This window comes from Saccopteryx leptura, chromosome 2 (genome assembly GCF_036850995.1).
Source record: "Saccopteryx leptura isolate mSacLep1 chromosome 2, mSacLep1_pri_phased_curated, whole genome shotgun sequence".
NCBI classification, from domain to species: Eukaryota; Metazoa; Chordata; class Mammalia; order Chiroptera; family Emballonuridae; genus Saccopteryx; species Saccopteryx leptura.
The window spans coordinates 316,995,127-317,016,583 of record NC_089504.1 but is presented as its reverse complement, the minus strand read 5'-3'; the positions used below and the strand labels follow the sequence as shown (position 1 = coordinate 317,016,583).

Here is a 21,457-nt window from a genome sequence, read left to right as displayed (position 1 = left end):
GTGAGGCTTCAAAGGTAAACAATTAAAAATCTGGTCCTTGTTCCGTTGGAACCTACATTTTAAGGTAATCAGATAAAATATAAAAGACCTTAACCCAGGGACTGAAACATAATAATTGCTTAATAAATGTAAGTTTTGTATTATTACTTAATAATTGTTTGCAAACTGGCAAGTAAATTCATCTCATTGTTCAGATGGGCTCCTTGGTGTGCTAGTGATGGTGTGTTCTTCACGTGTTTGCTATTTGAATATATTCTGTAATTTGCTTGTGTACCTCCTCAGTCATCATTTTACTGGCTTGTTTGCCTTTTACTGACGGATTTGCAGTTCTTCCTCTGCTGTAAATCTAGCAAACACATGCCTGGTACGTGTGCAAATATACTCCCTCCACCTCCAGTTTGCTGCCTTTTCATTTCTCTAATGGCATCTTTAAACATGCAGACTTCTGACATTGGTTGTAAAGACTTCAATTTTCTTCTTGACAACTTTGGGAGAAACTTGATCTAGATACACACAAAACGCTTTGCAAAGATCAGTGCTGCAAATATGATATAAGAAGCGAGGACCGCCAAGGGATCTGTGGGTACCATATTGATGGAAAGAGAGGGACATTTTTTGCAAACATATGTGCTAGGCATCTGACCAGGTGTTTCTCTGTAACCAAGTCATTTGATTCCTGCTGAACACTTCCAAAGTTGGCAACTTTGTTCCCATACCATAGCTGAGGACACTGAGGTAGAGTTCCGGTGTCCCTCCCTCAAGTGGTAGGTTAAATGGCCCCTTGCCACTGTGATTGCACACTCATAATATTTGACTTCATAACGTCCCGATTTTGGGGCCTACATTTGAGTACGCGATAGGTATACACTTGAGTGAAAAATGCCTGGAAGTTCTGTTTGATTTGGGTGCTAGAAAAGTTAGTGAGCACTGGCAGTGGTGTACTCTTCTACAGTTAGGTCACTCCTGCACCATTGTGACCAGTGGTTAAGATAAACATAGCCGAATATTAGTGAAGGCAGTGGACACATAAAAAATTTAGTAACTTCTGACCATAGGGGAAAGAACTGAACTCCATATCGATGAGTGATGTGATTGGGACATTTTAAAGGGAGAATAAGGTAGGGAGGGTATGGGGGGGGCAGTTATTCTCAGTAGTCAGAAAAGAAATCACACACCTTTGGTCAGTGTAAGTGCAATGAGGCCAGCTCTTCTCCAGCTGGCACTTAGGACAGTGAGGATTCTACTCTCCCACCAAGACTGGGCGACAGCAACCCTGTCCTTCCTGATGATTTCATTTTAAAGGAATGGCACTAGTGTCCTGATGCTTCTGAGTTGTTAGAGATGCTATTTACTGTGGTAAGCCATTTGGGAGGTAGGGGCCTGCCATCAGGTGTTGGCTAGACTCATTTCTCCTGGCTGCCCCAGCTTTCTCAGCCAGGCATTTTAATGGGTGTGGGTGTGGATGTGGATATGTGTCTGGGTCACACTGGGGACACACTCAATGCTGCTAGAAGCCACACTAGTCTCATCAGGTGTCCTAGTGCAGGGATTTGCATGCCTTGTTAGGTGCTGAGAGCCCTGCAGGTCTCACCTGTCCTGGGTCCACGATCTGTAAGCAACAGTAAATACCAAGTGCAGAGCAAGCACGATGGTGGAGTCTGGAACCCCCTCGTCAAATAAGAACTTTGTGCGAATCGCGTTTAGCCTTGAAAAGCTCTAGCCTGGGGCGCCTGTGTTCAAATATATTGAAAATGGTTAGGAGAACCAGGTATCCCTCCAACAGGTGCGGGTCCTGGGGCAGTGGTGGGGCAATGGCAGATACAAGGAGGGGCTTTGGCCCAAAGGAAGAAAGGAACTTTCCTGGAGGTTTGCACAGTCTAGTAAAAAAAAAAAAAAAAAAAAAAGCTGCCTAAGATCTTCACCTGGGGCTTCTTGGAGCGAGTGGAGCTGCAAGCAGGCGGCTTAAAGTTTCTTCCAAATAAAACTCTGATGGAGAGTGAGCTACGCTGGAAAAATCAGGCGGCGGGCAGTGGAGCGCGAGCACAGCTGGGCACGCGCACAACTGGGGCACGCACCGCGCACGCGCCGCGAGCTCCCGGAAGGGAGAGTGTCTTCCCCCGCGCGCCGCGTTACTTAAACCCTCCAGCGCCAGCAGCGCGCTGCCCGAGGCGTCTCAGCCGAGCGCCGAGCAGCCGATGCCCTCGCTCCCGCAGCGTTGGCTCCACCCGCCATTGTGTAAGTGCCACCGCAGCGCGGCGCGTCGCCCGCGTCGTCGGCGCGCGGGCCCGGGGCTGGGGTGGCGAGCGCGGTGACGGGGCGGCCGCCCCCCTCTCCTCCAGTGCCCGGATGGGAACGGCCCCGCGGAGACGCGCGCCGTGCTCGCGTGTCGCGCCCCCAGCTCTCCCGGGTCTCCGGCCTCGCCCGCGGCCCCGCGTCTCCCTGCGCTGCGCCCCCGGTTAAACCGGCCATTTCACGGGATTGTTTCATTAGACAGAAATCCTAACGTGGCATTTCTATTTCTTTTTTTTTTTTTTTTAACGCAGAGGCCAATAACCCGATATGGACCATGCCTTTACCCCGTTGGAACCCCTGCTTCCCACTGGTACCGTATGTTTCTCCACGTTCTAGTGTCCCCGGCGGGCTCGTGCCCGCGGTCCTGAAGACGACAGTCTTCCAAGTCCAGAGTCCTGAAAGGACGGTTCTGGCTAGACCCAGCGTCGTGTCCAGATCTGCCTGTGGTTTTCCAGCTCTGCGCCCCGGGGCTGGTTGCTCGGCCTCCCCTGTGCCTCAGTTTCCTTGTCCCGGGCGGTGCAGAGCTGCAGTGAGGGCTGAGCGACTCGTACATTGTATCCACCTGGAGACGAGTTCAGGGCTACCTGTGAGCTCATCTCTAACGCAGACCCTTAGACGGCACAGGTGTAAGGATCAGTCGTTCTGGCCTGGCCGCGGTGCAAAGTGCCCGAGAGACTGTCCAGTCAGTGAAAGGTTACTAGGTGGCTGTGTGAAAGTTTTCAAGATCCAACACGCAAGGGTTTTTTTTCCTTTTTGTCACTTGAAAGTTTCAGGTGATCGAAATTCACATGGAAATTGATGGAAGGAACCCTTTCTGAGGCTGGCAGTCAGTAGCGTTTATTCTCAGTGTAGTAATTAATTGACTTGTGTGGTAATTTTGCAATATTAAATACATATTCTTTAAAAATTTACCGGTTATTGTTTGTGTTGTATAGAACTTCTCCAGTTTATCAGTTTCATAATTCAAATGGAACGCATCTTTTATTAATGTTTAAATTTGTTTTCTGTAAACACATGAATTCATGGGTTTTGTTTAAGACAGTAATTTTCAACCTTTTTTCATCTCATGGCACACAAACTAATTACTAAAATTCGGCAAAGGAAAAATATTTTTTGTCAATCCAACAAAAAAAAATAGGTATAATTTTGATTTATTCACACTGGACGCTTATTGTGTTGCCTGTTGTCTTTTTTTTTTTTTTTTTGATAGTCTAAGAGGAAAGAGGTCAGTCAGTGCCCCTGATTAGTCAGCTATTGCATGTTTTAAAAATTCTGTTGTAGAAATAACCACTATTAACAGTTGGCATATGTTCTAACTATTTTTGCTACATATTATTACAACCCCAGCATATTATTACTGTTGTTTTAAACAAAATGAATTTGTATTATAAATTGTTTCATAAATAAAAATTGGGGCAGGGCAGAATGAAAATATAATTATTGCTAAATAAGTATTTTTTACTATCAACATTGGATGTCCTCTTCCTCAAATTTTCTCAAAAAGAAATAGAAATGTTCCTAAATTGAAAAGTGTATTCCAGTTGCCAGAGTTTATCACTCTAAAACCTTGTGCTTTTCTAAATTGTGTGTATATATAAATAGATCAGATAGGGCCTATTTTATGTCCTTTTCTGTGACTTTTTTTTCACTTACTACTTTGTTATGGACAGATAATCCCAAATTTCATTTTGTTTTACAGGGAGTAGAGACTCAAACGAACTAATCTTTTAAAGTAAATACTTAGATTGTTTCTGGTTTTTATTGTTACAATCTACAGGCTGTATCTTTAATCATAAGATTTCTGCATATTTATGGGAGTGTATCAGGATACATCTGTAGAACTGGAATTGTTGGATCAAAGGGTGTATTTGCGTTTCTGTTATCAAGTTGCTCGTGTATGTCCTTTGATACTAGGCACTGTGGGGTGTGCAGAAGTGGAAGACGTGATCAAGTCTGTGGTTGGAGCATCAAGAACAAAGCAGGTTGACTTCTAGTTAGCTGTTGAATTATTTTAGAACCCACAATAGGACCTGGAGGGACTGGAGGAAGGAGATGAGGACAGACAGACACCAGCTGGGCCTCCAAAACAGCTCTGGATTTAAGTTGTGAGGCTGTGAGGGGAAGCAGAGGAGCAGCTCAGCTGATGGGCTGTCTTTGAGTGAATGCTCAGTGCTGCCTGTGACCTTGAACGTGTTCACCTGGTGGTGAGTGAGGACAAAGAGACTTGATGTGGCTGGGCTGGAGAGGGTAGCTGGAGATTTTGGAAGAATGTGTTTGAGCAGTGAGGATAATACATATTGTGGAGAACAGAGAAATTTTTTGCAGGGTAGGGGAAAGAACGTTTTTTGAGTTTCTTTGTCGAATCTCATTGGAACATTCATACAAAGCGGCCTTTTAAATACCCTAAAACTTAAAATTGTGTCATCCATATTCTGGTTCTGTTCTGCTAAGCATGTGTAGGTTCAAGTCCTTATCTTGGCCTTCCAGGTCCTCCAGAGCTGATTCCTAACCACTTTTCCAGGATGCTTTCATCCTCCGCCTCTCTGCCCAAGCCAGGCTGAGCCACTGGCACTTGCTCAGGCTTCCATGCTCTCGCCTTAGCTAATTCGGAATTGATCACCTGCAATATTGTTTCCAATCCTTAGAATTGTTACTCTTGTATTTTAGCCATTCTGGTGGGTGTGTGAGGTATTTCTGTGATTTTAATTTGCATTTCCTTTAATGGAGAAATGCATGGAATTATTAATAGTGGACTCAGGATTTTGATGCCTCGTGGTCAAGTGGTAATGAATATAGGAAATTCAGTATAAGCTCAGTATAGTATTCATGCCATTGCTTTATATTTCTGGACTTTAATTTCCATTGGAAGTGCCTGATTACAGTCACAAAAGACATAATAAAATCTGAAGATAGGATCAGCGTTCCCCAGTTTACCAGTGGGTAATTTCTGTACCTGTAGTTCTGACACCTTCACAGTGGTCACTGTACCCCAGCCACCTGCATAAGTAAGTGGTCTTCTGTATTTTGCTCTAACAGATGGACCGCTCAAGAATGCAGGGTGATGTCAATTGTATGTACCAAACATAGCCCTAAACTAGTAACTTCCTTCTTTAATCTCTAGTTTGCAAATCGTTGTAAGAATGATTTGGGGTAGATTTAGGTCATTTGCTTTTTTTTTTTAAACTTTTACACACTTTTTAACTTTTAAAGATTAAAAGTGCGTCAGTATTGACATTTCTTGGTTGCACCTCCTGACCAGTTAAGCATTCTTATTAGAGACTTCTGCACTGTTCAGCTCAGCAGCCGCCTGCCGCATGTGGCTGTTGAGCACTTGAAATACAGTGAATATGCTTGAGGAAGTGAATTTGTAATTTAAGTGTAAAAACCAAAACCATTCAGTTATGGAACATTGTTTAAGTGTATTAGTGTACAAGGGCTGCCATACTGAGTACCCTGGGCTGGGTGGCTTAAATAATAGAAATTTATTTTGTCACAATTCTCAGACTAGAAGTCCAAGATCAAGATGTTGGCAGGAGTGGTTTCTTCTGAGGCCTCTTTCCTTGGCTTGCTGGTGACTGCCTTCTCGTTGGGTCCTCACCATTGCCCCTTAGTCTGTGTTACCTGTTCTCCTAGTCATGTTGAGGACACCAGTCTTCCTGAATGAGGGCCATTCCTACGACCTCATTTGACCTTGATTAGCCCTTAAAGACTCTGTCTTCAAATATAGTCACATTCTGAGGTTAAGCTTAGGACTTCCACACAAGAATTCTGGGAGGATGCAGTTCGGCCCACAACAAATTAGGTATGTCAGCTGTACATTTTTTTTAATCGACTTGGTTGTATTTTAGAATTTTTACGATTACATATAATGGAGATTTAAATGTCATTCTAATAGACTATAGCTGGTGTATGAACCAAAAAGAGGTGATTTCAGTCTTACCCAGTTGCTGGGTTATATGTAAAATTTTCTCTATTCATTCAACATTTCTGAGTATCATCTATTATGGGGAACGCCCTACGAGATGCTGTAGAAAAATTAAAGAGCTGACAAACCTTACTGTGAAAGAGTTCATTCTACAGCAGGCTAGCCAAAATAATAGGAAAGGAAGTTCACAGCCATTTAAAACTTTCCAGTAGCTTTGCTAAAAAGGTAAAACAAGTGAGTTTAATCTAGTTATGTATTTTATTTAACCTCATCTCTAGAATGTCATTTCAACAGGCAATCAGAATAAACAACTATTAATGCAATGGTTTGCCTTATTGTTGTACAGAACCTCTTACTCTCAGCTCATCTCAGTTCAGATGCTAGGTTCTCAGTAGAAACACTTGATCTATCGATATTTGAGTGATAGCTTGTTAAATATTTTATTTTTATTCATGTCATCATGAAGCAACTCATAAACTCAGTTTTAGAATGAACTTCATACCCAGGTAATAGAATATTCCGTTTCAAAGGTGTTGGGCAGATGAAGTTATTTTTTCTCACCCTTATTGTTAAAGATGGCTGCTGCCCTCACGTGATACAGCTAGTTGCCCTACTTGCTTGAAAGGGACATGGTTATGCTAATGTTATTGTTGAGAGAGGGCTTTTGTGCCAAAAGGTTTTAAAAGGTGGATCTAGGAGGCCATTTTGAGAGAGAGTGGCCAGTTCTTGTAGGGAGGAGGAGCTCAGGCTGGAGCAGGGCAGGGAAGACTCGTGCAGGAGGCAGCCAACATGTCGGAACGGGGGAAGGAGAAGCCAGTCATGGAGGAGAAGGAAATGGGGAACAGAGGTGAATTAGACTGGTAAGGTGGAAGCCTTTAATTCTAGGAAAACTCGGATGAGTTAGTAGCTTTGTGAGCACTGAATGAGTGGGTTTTGGAGCCCAGTGTGTTTGTTTTTACTCGCTTGCTGAGTGCAAGTCTAGAATAAAGAAAAATGCACTACCAGTTTTCAGCTCTGTTGATTCCTTACTGTCTGTCGAATCAAATGTGAACCTGCCTTGGCCAGGTGGCTGTGATGGTGGCCGTGAATGCTGGCTCTTCAAAAGGAAAAGCCTTCTGTAACAGGTGTTGGAGATAGGCCAGGGACTAAAACCTGGGTTTTCTGGCTGTATATTGTTCCTAATATCAACATAGCTTTTTTTTTTTTTTTTTGGTTCTTTAAAGCACTGTGGCTGCTTGGAGACTTGTATAACCAGCAGTATGTTTAAAGAAACTTGCATCTCTGTGGATGGCAAAGAAACCTCTGCCAAAGCTGCTGCTTAAGGATTGTGATATTTTGTAATCCAGGGCCAACTAAGGTACCTGAGACAAAGGAGAGGGTTTTTGAGTTTGAAGCTTTAATAATCTTACTCTACTTGTAGGTATTTCCCCACTGAGGAAGAAAGAAGGGCGTAGCCACGAAGTGTGGAATGGCAAAAGCTTTATTTAGTAGAGCGCTTCCTGGATGAGGTTCTTTGGTCCGTGAGACGGGGGCCAGAGAAGTCCCATGGATTCTTCTGCTGGGGGGTAATTTATAGGGTCGGTAGGGTGATGGCGAGTTGATATGAAGTGGCGAAACTTAACTGGCTGACAGATGGTTGTTCTTTTTCAAAGGGCTCCTGGGAAGTTTCTTTTGGTGCGCATGGGTGCGGGTGGTTCCAGTCAAAGTTCCCGGGCCTGGTTCCTCATGTGACCTTCCCCCATTGCCAGCTGACCTGGCATTCCAACCTTTTATGTTAGATAGGGGTGTTGCTATTCATCTGGCTACTTCCTGCTGGTTAGAGGAGTCGTGGGGAGGGGAGGTTGGAAGGTGGTGGCTCTGAGGGGAGTCATGTATATGGGTGTAAGAACATCTGTTTGACCATGCCTTGAGAAACCTCGTAGATGCGGCCCTGGAAGAATCTAAAATAGAGGAGTAAATATGAGTAATATGCTGATGACTAGAAGAGGACCTGGGATAGGGACAGCCTAGGTGAGGATAGGGGGCTGCCAGCAGGAGTTAAGCGGGTGGTAGGAGGAGAGATTCTTGCATAGTTTCTCTTGTAGACGGTTGAGGACATTGATGTATTCTTCCATCAGGCCAGTCTCATGGAACAGCATTGCTTCCTGCTCTAACTCACTCTGGCGGCAGGTTCCTGGTGGGAGGGACAGGAGCAACAGAAGGATCTGCAGGGTCCAACCTTTTGGTGAGCCCGAGACAGGTGGGACCCAGTGGTTCCGACTGCCAGCAGTCCTGCATGGGGGCAAGCTTGAGGCGAGAGACATGGTATTAGGGTGTTTGCCCTAGGAGCTTGGCTGCAGTAGGAGTAGTCAGTATTACCGTATGTGGTCCCGTCCACCTGGGCTGTAGGGAGCCGGGCTGGAGCTCCCTCAGAAGAACCCTGTCTCCTGGCTGGAGGGGGACCGCTGGCTGTGCTTCATCTGGACCCCCTATGAGAGGAAAGGTCCGGTCCATGTGTTCCCTGAGAAGATGGCGGAGTAAGGATAGAAAGGGGAGGTATGTGGCAAGAGGAGGCGGGTTTGGCTAAGAGAGAAAAATTGGGAATTCAGTGTTGAAAGAAGCCTATTAGATCGAAGAAAGAAAGAATATGAAGGAGTGTGAAAAAGGGAACTCCGTCCAAACTGCATGTCAGTGGTGGCATGTGAAGGAGAAAAGAAGGGGTCCCGTCCACTCCCATAACCAAGACCTGTGAGGGAACTAGAGCAGGGGTCCCCAAACTACGGCCCGCGGGCCGCATGCGGCCCCCTGAGGCCATTTATCTGGCCCCCTCCACACTTCTGGAAGGGGCACCTCTTTCATTGGTGGTCAGAGAGAGGAGCATCCGCATCCTGTGCTCCTGGAGCACTGTATGTGGCGGCGCCGCAAAGCACTGAGTCGCTCACGTACAGTACTACTTCTGGTGACACAGGACGCACGTGTCATGGCTCCGGAAGAACGTCATATCACTTGTTAGGGCTAGCAGTGACAAATATGGAACCGGACATTGACCATCTCATTAGCCAAAAGCAGGCCCATAGTTCCCATTGAAATACTGGTCAGTTTGTTGATTTAAATTTACTTGTTCTTTATTTTAAATATTGTATTTGTCCCTGTTTTATTTTTTTACTTTAAAATAAGATATGTGCAGTGTGCATAGGGATTTGTTCATAGTTTTTTTTTTATAGTCCGGCCCTCCAACGGTCTGAGGGACAGTGAACTGGCCCCCTGTGTAAAAAGTTTGGGGACCCCTGAACTAGAGTGTGATGGCAAAACTAGAGGTCCAGAGTGTGATGGCAAAACAGAGAAGGTAGCCCCCGTGTCCACAAGAAATGAGATGGACTTACCCACTACCTGCAGCATTACCCTGAGTTCGATGAGGGTGATGGGGGTCTCCCAGTCCGGGCCGTGTCAGTCGTCCAGGAGGCCTAGGAGTTCGAGTGGTGTACCCGCCTGATTGGCTTGGCCTCCCATTTGTGTGGCTTGTCCTCCACATAGAGGCGTTGAGAAAGAGCCTGTTACCCAAAAGGGGCAATCACTCCACCAGTGACTGGGCTTCTTGCAGTTAGGGCAGGGCTTAGTGGGTAGCCACGGGCAGGGGCACTGCCGGGACCAGTGACCCTCTTTGCCGCATTTAAAGCAAGCTCCTGGTGGAGTTCCTCTTTGTGGCCCAGACTTGGGTCAGGCATCTCCTGTGCCTTGCCCCTGTTGCTCTGCTGGCCTCAGGGCTGCCACAAGAGTCTGGGTTTGGAGAGTTACCTTCTGCTGCATGCTGGCCTGGTGAACAGCCTCAGCCTTTTCCTACTAGCTGTGAGCATTAAAAACTTTAAATGCCATGTTCACAGGTCTCGGATAGGGGTTTGGGGGCTGAGAATAAGAGGAGGGGGGCTCCTGGCACTCAGATCCAGCCGAAACGCTGGAGCCAGAAGCATGACAGGGCCAGGCCTTCCTGCAAGAAGACCGGAGTTGGGCAGTGGGGTCAGGAGCCCTGCAAACCCGTGTGAGGGCCAATGGCCAGCGGAGGAGGGCCTGTTGGAGGAGAGGCTTACGAACACAGTGGAGAAGGGAGGGGCTCCTGGCTGGCAGGGGAGGGGGCTTCCTGGAGGGAAGAGACCCGAGCGGAAGAGGTCTGCAGAGGGTCCAGAGAGGGGTCTCGAGAGAAGAGCGCCCTCGGGGGTTGGGCAGGAGTAGGAGAGAGTTGGGGGTCGGCGAAGGAGGAAAGATCAGGAGTGGAAGGTTTAGCTGAGGTTTCTCTGGCCAGAAAGGGCCTGTGCTGTGTAGCAGGTGGCACAGAGATTAGAATGGGAGTGCAAGTACTAGAAGCCCTGAATGTAAGGGATCTCCAACCATTTCCCAGTTCTTGGTCAATGGTGAAATTGGTGAGGGTGTTAAAATTGAAAGTCCCTTCAGAAGGCCACCTGGTTCGATTATCCAGTGGGTATTGTGGCCTGGCCACATCAGAAAAGAAGATCAGCCTGACCTGTGGTGGCACAGTGGGATAAGGCATTGACCTGGAACACTGAGGTTGCCAGTTTGAAACCTTGGGCTTGCCTGGTCAAGGCACATATGGGAGTTGATGCTTCCTGCTCCTCCCCCTTCTCTCTCTCTCTCTCTCTCTCTCTCTCTCTCTCTCTTACACACATACACGCACACACACACACACACACTCCTCTCTAAAAATCAATAAATAAAATATTTTTTAAAAAAAGAAAGAAAAGAAAAGATCAGAAAAATCAATAAATAAAATATTTTTTAAAAAAAGAAAGAAAAGAAAAGATCAGTTTCTTCTTCTTTAGGGAGGGAGAGATTCTGGATAAGGCACTTCAGGAGTGTTTTTGAGTCAGGTTTAGATTCCTGTGCCCCCCATGGCCGCCCTCAGCCCTCAGAGTGATCAGAGATGAGAATTGGCATCCCGCAATTCAAGCTCTGGCCACCGGATGGTTAGGTAGAGTGGGTGTGTCCAGGACATCTCCATGGGCACACACGCACTTGGAATGGATAAGAATTCCCTGATGCAGCTGCAATTACAAACAGGGAGTCTCGGAGGTAAGAACTGCGGGGAGGCCGGAGGCAGGGGACCTATCACACCGTGTACTGAAGTGGGTGGGAGCTTGGAGATCCTGTTCTTCCTCTGAAGGGAAGGGGAGAGGAGCGGCCCCAGCAGGCTTCAAGCTCCTCCCAGGTTTCCAGCACCAAATGTAAGGTATTTTCCCCTCTGAGGAAGAAAGAAGGGTGTAGCCACAAAGTGTGGAATAGCAAAGCTTTATTTAGTAGAGTGCTTCCTGGATGAGATTCTCTGGTCCACGAGATGGGGGCCAGAGAATTCGCCTGGATTCTTCCGCTGGGGGGTAATTTATAGGATTGGTAGGGTGATGGTGAGTTGACATGATATGGTGAAATTTCATTGGCTGACAGAATAGCCCTTGGTCATTCTTTTCCAAGGGCTCCTGGGAAGTTTCTTTTGGTGCGCATGGGTGTGGGTGGTTCCAGCCGAAGTTCCCGGGCCTGGTTCCTCACGTGACCTTCCCCCATTGCCAACCGACCTCACACTACTCTTCTGCCATTTTCTAAATTTTGAAATCCATCGAGATAGTCCTCAGGCCCCTGAGCAATCTTGCCCTCCTTGGTGTATAACACGTAATTGTCGGAGTCCTTTCTTCTTATTCTCCTTAGCGTGTTTCTGACTCATGACTCGCTGCTATAACTGCGTTTTGTTTGATGTAGTTTCACTCTCCCCTGTATTTTACTTGATTTTCGTATTTGCCTTAATTTCTGTTGGCCTTGTAATTAGCTTCATTATACTTGATGACAAAAATATTTGCTTCATCCTCATTGTAAATGGCCAAATAGTGTCTCTTGCCTTAAGTAATATCTCATTAACTCTCCAATCCATCTTTTTCCTCATCATCTAGAGATTCGATTTCCTTTGTTTGATGGGATGAAGTCTCTGTAGCATCCCCCCATCTTTCCATATTAGCATTTTAATAACTCTATGCTTTTAGAAACTAAAGCATTTGAAGTTAATTTAAAAATAATTTTAATTCTTTAATAATTTTGTAAATTGAAATTTTATAGCATTATTGGAAATAATAGTATTCCTTTAGCTGAACCAGTTGAAAAGTTCCCAGCGAGGCTGTGGGGCACTGTTAATATTCACAGTGCTGAAGTGGTACGGCTGGATGCCAGCAACAAAAACCCGTGGGTTGTGGTACACTAACACCAGATGTCTTTGAGGTCCTTTAGGAAAATGAGGAGTGTTTGTGCATTAACTGCCCATCAAATGAACTTGATTATCTCTTTTTCCTTGGTTAAATCCATCACAAAGAGTTATTCTTTGTAGGTGGCAAACAGATGCTCAAACAAATGGATTCCATCCTGAGAGTATTCCTGCGACTTTTATCACACATTTGTCTTTGAAGGTTTCCATTTATCACTGCAGAATAGCTTCTTTTGTTTTCATGACTTCTAGAGAATTTAAGCATTTGATTTACTCTTAGGTCACATGTAAGGTGGTGGCTTCTGGCCCAGTTGCTGCTGTCTATGTTGAGGCAATTTTATTTTTCTTTTTTATAGAGGGAAAACTGCTCTTGCAGTTTCTTCTTAATCTGAGGGAAATGGTGTGAATAGTGAATCCGAGGTGTGGGGAGGGGACCTTAGAAGTTAGTGTTTGGGGCAGATATGTCTTCTCAGTGTCCCTCTGAGACGGCCCCTTGGCTTTCTTGCTTGACCATATTCAGGCAGCTCTTTACTTTTGAGAAAACGTAAACTATTGTTGGAGAACTGATTGTTGGGACATTTGAATATTTAAAATAAACTGAAAATGACCTTTAGTTCTCTATTTTCTAACTGAAATGATAGAGAAGACTTTTACTGCTCTCTACTTAATTGCCCCTAAATATTGAGAAACCTTAGCCAGATTTTTCTTAATATCATAGTTATTGTTCAGCAATTACTCAATTGCCGGCCAAGTACCAGGAACCTAGGGACTGGAAGACATACCAGCAGTTTTCGTTATGTTTCCTACTTTGCAGATGCACTGCCCAGATTAGAACTCAGTAATTTCCTCCTGGTTAGATCAGATGTTCTCCTCAGGAATGCTTCCTGGGAGCCTGTTTTCCCTTTGTAAGAAGACCCTGTTTGTTTTGGAGCAGTTTTGGGTTTACAAAAAAATTGAGAGGAAGGTACTTAGAATTCCTTCCCATAACCCTCCTACCCCACACATGCGCAGCCTCTCCCCTTGTCTGCCTCCTGCACCAGAGTGGGACGTGTGTTAGAATCAGTGAACCTGCACTGACACAGCCTAGTCACCCAGAGTCCACAGTGACATCAGGGTTCACTCCTGGTGCTGTGCGTCCTGTAGGTTTGGAGAAATGTAAACTGTACGGACATGTATCCATCATCATGGTATCATATAGAGTATTCTCATTGCCCTAAGAATGCTCTGTGCTCTGCCTGTTTATTTATCCCCTGGCCCCCACAACCATGGTCTTCTCATTTTCTCCATATAGTATTGCAGTTTTCAGATGTCATCTAGTTGGAATCATACAACATGTGGCTTTTATAGATTGGCGTCTTCCACTTAGTAATATGCACTTAAGCCTCCTCTACTTCTTCTCATGACTTGATAGCTCACTTCTTTCTGACTCTATTGCAGTTTCTCCATTCGCCTGCAGAAGGACCTTTTGGTTGTCCAAAGTTTGGCAGTTATGAACAAAGCTGCAATAGATGTATGTGTGCAGGTTTTTATGTGGTCATAGGTTTTCAGCTCCTTTGAGTGAATACCAAGGAGTGTGATTGCCATGTCATATGGTGAGAGGGTGTTGAGTTTTGTAAGAAATCTTCAAACCCTCTTACAGAGTGACTGTGCTATTGTGTTCTCACCAGTAGCTGTTCTCCACATCCTCAGCAGCGTTTGGTGCTGTCAGAGTTCCAGATTTAGGTCGTTCTAACAGGTGTGTAGTGGTGTTTTAATTTGCATTTCTCTGGTGCCGTACGACGTGGAGTGCCCTTTCCTAGGCGTATTTTCCACCTGTATGTCTTTGATGAGGTGTCTGTAAGGTCTTTGGCTCGTTTTATAATTGCGTTGTTTTCTTTTTGTTAAGTTTTGAATGTTTTTTGTATATTTTGACACACAGGTCTTTATCAGATGTGTCTTTTGCAGATATTTACCCCTAGTCTGTGTGGCTTGTCTTCTCCTTCCCTTGACCTTGGCTTTTGCAGAGCAGAAGTTCTAACTTTTTAATGAAGATCAGTTTATCAGTCATTTCTTCAATGGATTGCACCTTTGGTGTTGTATCTAAGTCTTACCCATACCCATACCCAGGGTCATCCAGGTGTACTATTACGTTAGCGTCCAGGAATTCCGTGCTTTTCCGTTTTATGCTTGGGTCTGTGATTCCTTTTGAGTGCATTGCTGTGAAGAGTGTCAGGTCTTTGTCTGGGTTCCTTTTCAGTGTGTATCTGTCCAGTTGCCAGCACCATTTGCTGCAGAGAATATATTTGCCCCCAATACTGCCTCTGCACCTTGTCAAAGCTCAGCTAACTGTATTTATGAAGGTCTGTTACTGGGCTCTTGATGTGTATGTCAGATGCTTTGCTGATACTGCATGCACCGGAGAAGCTTTGAGTTTCTCACCATTAAGTAGGATGTTTGTTGGAGCTCTTTTGTAGAAGTCTTTTTAAGTTGAGGAAGATCCCCTGTATTCCTAGTTTACTGAGAGATGTTATCATGAATGGATGTTGGATTTTTTTCAGATGCTTTTCTGCCTATAGTCACGTGGTCATGTTTTTCTTTTTTAGCTTGTTGATATGATGGATAACATTGATTGATTTTCGATTGTTGGATCAGCCTTGCTTGCAAACCTGAAATAAGATACTTATTATTATATGAAACTTCCTCTAAGGCGGCCCCATAAGGTGGTTTTCTTGGAGCCTCACTGGTGTCTGCAGAAATGCTGGTGTGATAACACAGTCAGGACACAGCCAGCACAAGGGTGCTCACCTGAGTGACGGCTGCTGCCTCTCTCTGCACTCACAAGTTCTTGGAGCGCTTGTCCCCTTTGTTGTCAGTCCGTGTGCTTTTCCAAATGTCTGCGTATGCTTCTGATATTCTCTCAGTGTAATTGGGATATGACGTGAGGCTTTTCCTGTATATAATTTTGTTTTTATGCTGTTAATACTTGTAAGTATTAACATTTTTTAAAATCTCTGTATAGGAAACATTCTCGTACATATTTTTTAGGATGCATAACACTTTTTATTCATTGAGCCCGCATTCAAGTGTCTACTAGGCACGTGGCATGATGCTAAATCCACGCAGTTCAGGTACATGGTCCAAGGCTTCATGGAGGTCATAGACTAACAGGGCAAATGGATGAGTAAATTGGAAATCAGAGTGTAGTGTGGTAAGAAACATCATTGGGAAAATGCTGGTATTGGTGGATAGCTTGGAAAGGCTTGGGGGCTTAGTGAAGGCTTCTAGAAAGAACAGTTGAGCTGGGAAATCTACTTACCTTGTTTCATAATTTAAAAATTTTCATAGTTAATGCTGTCTGTGAGATAGACATATATCTTAGTCCACATCTGATTCTATATTGAATGAAAATCTATGGGAGTGGAATTATGTAACCCAAGGGCTGAGCCACTGTGGTTTCTAACATTGTTGCCAGCTGGTTTTCTGGAAAGGTTGTACCAGCTATATGCCCACTACAGTGCTTTTGTGTCCCTCTTGCTGTGCCCCTGCTGGCGACACGTGCTCTGCATGATGGCACAGATCGTGGATTGTAACTGCCCCTGCTCCGCCCCTCCCCCTCTTGTGACTTCAGCTCTGCCCCTGTTAGAACTAACCATTGTGTGAGCTGGGAAGATGGTCTGACAATTGGAAATGAGCAGAAGGGATCCCTGGGTGTCCTATCAGCAGAATGGTGGGCTTGTCTGGTGGCCCCCTCCAGTGACTGCATGGGGGGGCATTACACCTTTTATTCATTATCTTTTGGTTAAGCTCTTTGGCAGCTCCAGGGGGCGGGGGTGTAGGGAGGTAGAAGCTGACTTACAGTCCTGCAATGATTCTTATCTATAATAGTGCAAAAAATGTTCAAGATACAATTGATTTCTACTCTGAAGACGAGATATCCAGATGTTTTATTGCCCTCTAGTGGACATTTGCAACTTTCTTCAGTTTATGGTGCTGCCAGAGCTTCAGTCCTAGGTTCCGTCTGGTGCCACTGGGCGGAAAGAGACACCTAACGGTGCCCGTGGGAGGTGGTTAGGTTCACTGAATCACCCTGAGTGCCACGGTGCTCATCTAGCAAACCATTCCTATAATAGATTCACCGTTTTTGCATCTATTAGCAAGTTCATTTTAGTAACCCTGTTTGCTTCTATTCACATTTGTCCTGAAACCCTCATTAATTGAGTTGAATACCGTACTGTCTTTGGCATGTCTTTTTCCATTTTATATGTGCATGAAAGTCACGTTTTAAAACTTCTTGGGCCCTGGCCGGTTGGCTCAGCGGTAGAGCGTCGGCCTAGCGTGCGGAGGACCCGGGTTCGATTCCCGGCCAGGGCACACAGGAGAAGCGCCCATTTGCTTCTCCACCCCTCCGCCGCGCTTTCCTCTCTGTCTCTCTCTCTTCCCCTCCCGCAGCCAAGGCTCCATTGGAGCAAAGATGGCCCAGGCGCTGGGGATGGCTCTGTGGCCTCTGCCTCAGGCACTAGAGTGGCTCTGGTCGCAACACGGCGACGCCCAGGATGGGCAGAGCATCGCCCCCTGGTGGGCAGAGCGTCGCCCCATGGTGGGCGTGCCGGGTGGATCCCGGTCGGGCGCATGCGGGAGTCTCTCTGTCTCTCCCTGTTTCCAGCTTCAGAAAATGAAAAGAAAAAAAAAAACAAAAAAACTTCTTGAAGATTATGCTTTAGCAACAGTTAAATCATTTGGTTAATTTAAAAGGTCAGTAGGTAGCTACAAAGTTCCTTGAACTCAGTTTTCCTATCTAGAAATGATCTAGGAAAACATAGCATAAAGCCATAAGGAGAGTGTACTCTGTGGGCAGGGACACATGCACCTGCTGCGTCCTAACTACACCATACAGCTGTTCAGTAGTGTTTGTTCAGTGGGGAAACGGGCAGAGGCATAACTGAGCACACATGCTGCCAGGCTCTCGTCTGGCAGAGGGCAGTGTGGGCTGGGCACTGCTGGGCTGAGGCATGCCTGGGAAATGGCTGCAAGAGGGAATTTCACCTCTACTGTTCCCCTTATGTGCTGGAACCTCCAGGCACCTCTGTCACACCGGGAACTCTAGTCGCTAGAGGAGATTGCCTTTGGTCAGTCCTCGGTGGCTCATTTCAGCCTGTGTTTTCATTGTTGGCTCTTGACCTGCGAACTAGCTGCCTAGCCCCTTGGTCCAGTTATGCGGGAGAGGAGGAACATGAAGTAAACCTCCAAGGTCATCCGGATTGGGATTTTCTCACTTGTTATCTAGAAAGGTGAACTGGACATGGTAGCCATAACTTTACATCTATGCAACAGTTCTATAATTTGATGTATTTTAATTTCTGTTTGCTTGATATTCACGTGCTAAGTATGACCATTTAACTATCGAAATGACTTATTTTTCCCTGAATCAGAGTGTTACTGTCAATTCTGAAAATGATTTTCCCCCAAATTAAGAACTTATGGCTGAAATTGGGAAGTAGGGTATAGGATTGATCAGATCATGGACCCGAGAGTAAGAGGAGCAGATTTATCTGTGATAGAGTGGAAAGGCTAGGATCACAGACGGGATAGCTCAATCGGGCTAGGATCACATCAGGGATAGAGCAAGGCCTGGAAAATGAGATGGTGATGGGAGTTTACAGGTACCCAGTGCCAGAAGCTAGGAAGTAATTTTCCAAATCAGACAAATTTGGGAGTGGGAAGCCTGGTGCAAACGTGAGGCAGTTTTGTTTAAAACTATAAAACAGTTTACCTCTTTGATTTCTGCTGTCTCTTTCTCAACCCAAATTACTATTACCTAGGAACGATAATTGGTTTTAGAAAGTTCTCTGTTGCTGGTTATCAACTCACCTGAAGTAGCGTTACCTGTTTCCGTGGGTCTGTTAGGATATGGCTACAGTCATTCCTGTTGACTCAAGGATCTCACGTGAAGGGAGCCCTGTGCACGCTTGCTCATACTAATGCCATTCATAGGGACTAGAGACTTGGTGCAGGTGTGCATTGGACTGTGATGTCATCGGACTATGAAAGGATCATGCATACCGTAGTACCATACACTTGAAATTGATTATAAATTTATCCTTTCTGTTACTGTTAGGAGATGAGTTATTGTTTTCACTTATCAGGTAGGGACAATCCTTGAGATGACATCTGACATTACACTGTTGCCCTTGAACCGTTTTTGGAAGTGTAAATGCTTATATTTAGTCAATCTTCTTTGGCCCCTGGGAGCCAGAGCTGCTGATGCAGCTGTTAGCAGACACGCAAGCAGTACTTAATTGAGGCAAGAATGCTTTCAAGGGGTTGAAGCCGGTGAGGAATGGTTTGCGCACTTGTACCACCCGGTGTGTGAGCTGCATAGACTCTACTTGCTCACTTTTATCTATTGTGTCGGCAGAGTAGCTACTTGTGTTTGTGACCTCAGCATGAACATGACGATGATCACCACGGACATCTGCAGAGAGTTACTGTACACAGGGAGCGATGCATCCCTAGGGTGTACGTGTATTACCTTGCTTATGCTCACAGCCACTCTCAAGAAGAGTGTATGTGTTGTTACTCTCATTTTGGAGAGACTAGTGAGGTACAGTGAGACTGACAGTTTTGCCCAAGGTCATGTACTAGAATTCGGTCAATAAATGACCTATCTCAGTATGTTTGTTTTTGACAAAACTAAACAGTGTTTGAAAATACAGAAACCCAACCCAAAACGAATTCCCACAGTCATCAATGTAGGCTTGTGTGGTTGTGGTCTCCTGAGGGCTCTGTCCCGCAGGAGAACCGCATGAAGGCACGGGTTGGGCCATTGTCATGAACCTTTCAAAAACGAGGGTGTCGTGACTGTGAATTTAAGTCACGTATGGCATTTGTGCATAGTTAAGGAGACGATATTTGACTTAGTTTAATTAAAAGGAAAAAGTTAATTGTGAATAGTTGGAACTGGATAGTGTCAGATTTACCTTTATTAAAAAAAATACAGCCTTGTGCTGATTTGCTCTAATTAAAAGTAACTTTAAATTCATATAGATAGCTGTACCTAAAATGTGCTTTTTGTTTGTTAAACTCAGAATATATTTTCTCGTGGAAACAGAGTTGTAATGTTGGCAAAGGTCTCAGACTAGCCTGGAAAAACCATTTGAGGCACAATGTAGCAGAATTGTAATACTTTGAGCAATCAAGTGTCCCCGTTGGCTTCTGAGATTCTGGGAGGAAGCATGAGATCGGGTCCCTAGAAGTGGCCAAGGTTGCAGGTCCAAAGGCGGTGGAGGGATGCCCCAGCTGCCACGTGTACTAACACGTGGCTTTGATGCATGTTGGACCCTGGGTCCTGTTGAGTCAGAATATTCCCGTGTTGCAAATTCCGACTCATTTTTCTTCTTTGGGCTTCATTTTATTTATTTATTTTTTGTATAAAAGCTGTACTTGCCCAATAAATCATAGGCTGCATTATAATATTAAGGGGTTTCTTTCCTCCTTCACATAGTCATTGTGAGTGAGCAATTTTAACTTTGAATCGTGAAAGGTAATTATAATGAGAAACTGAAATCGGCGTGTTCTTTAAGATGCTGGGAATATATTGACAGCTCCTTCTTTCAAAATTACTTTAATTTCTTTTATCTTTGTTCAGTATCTTAACTTAAGCCTTTAAAACATGAACTAATTTTCTGGAGAGCTGTTCTTTTTCCCTGTAATGTCAGAATTCCACGTAGTGAGAGCAGGCTGTTTCCACGGAAGGCTTGAAAGTAATTTTTCTCCTTCTTTAATGGCAACACTGTCAAAGGATCGGTGGAACGATGCAGATAATTCTCGTGGGCTATGACTGTTACTGTCCTGCACACACAGTTCCAGGGACATTCAGTCTTTCTGCAACTGAAGTCCGGGCATCTGATCATCCCAAGCGAGAACTTTCTAACTCCATTTCCCGAAACTCGCATGATTAGGGCTCCTTTGATAACACCACAGTGAGCCCCGAGAAGACAAGATTTCTTTGCTTTAAAGAGAAATAATAAGTGTTGGGACGTGAATGTTACAAAGGAAACTCGCTCTGGCTTGGTTTAACAGTGATCAGCTAGCTACAGCTTTCTTCTGGTTTATTCTGACTGTGTCTGGGCGAGGCTCTGGATGGAACAATGTTCGTTTTAGATCGAAATGGTCATCTAAATCTAGACTTGGCATTTCTGTTCTCCAGATATTTCCCTGCACGTGTCTATGCTCGTGGGAGGGTGGGGTCTCTGTTCTTCCATGTTTACCACCCTCCTGACTGTGCTGGGGTGTTCAGGCAGAGGTCACAGCCTCGTCCCTGGAGAGAGGCTGGTGAGACGTGTTCACTCCAGTCCCAGAGTCTGCGCCCTGCACGCCCTATGGGGTGCATGCTTTGTGACGCAGACCGTGTCTCCGGTCACAGCAAGCTTTGGGGATTCTGGAGAGCTTGGCTGGGGTCAGGAAGCCCAACCCATCTCCTCTGGTGAAGGAACAGGAGGACAAGAACAAGGGACAACCACAGTTCAAACTCAATGGCCTGAATTGACCACAGGTCGCTCAGGGCTCCTGCTCCGGCTGAGCAGGAAGGAGGCACTAACATGTCAGATAAAGGGGAGAAAGGCGGTGGGCTTTTTATTAATATCATTACAGCTGTTGCCGACCATCCTGGCCTTTATCCCAAAAACAGAGAATGTGAAAAGGGACGTCTTTGAAAATAATACTAAGAAATGCATCACAGTTTCTGGAATTGTATGCAGAGATGTATTATTTAAAAAAAAAAAACTTAATAGAATTTGCATGAAGTGCTGGAGTTTTTCAGTGACTTCAGGATTCAAAACAAAGCTTATTTTATGATATTGAAACGTTATGATAAAATATAGGCAAACTAAGTAAGTGCATTTCCATCGCTACTGCATCATACATGGAGAGGAATGAGTGGAATCGGCTATGGAAATAGTCTTATTTGGACCTCAAGTGATATTTATATGTATTTGTGGGAATCTATTTTATATTTAGTTACACACTTAACT

At 45.0% G+C, this 21,457-nt stretch overlaps 1 protein-coding gene across 3 annotated transcripts in view; it reads left to right on the top strand.

Moving 5' to 3' along the window:
• Nucleotides 1–2,107: 2,107 nt before the first annotated feature.
• TPK1 (thiamin pyrophosphokinase 1) overlaps nucleotides 2,108–21,457 on the top strand; it is a 151,340-nt gene continuing 131,990 nt past the window's right edge. Inside the window, exons 1-2 of one of the 3 annotated variants that reach the window (XM_066362946.1) lie at nucleotides 2,108–2,235; nucleotides 2,544–2,602. In XM_066362946.1, coding sequence (XP_066219043.1) covers nucleotides 2,560–2,602 — 43 coding nt within the window. In that variant the 5' untranslated portion in view covers nucleotides 2,108–2,235; nucleotides 2,544–2,559. The other 2 variants (XM_066362947.1, XM_066362948.1) reach the window with 2 other exon arrangements.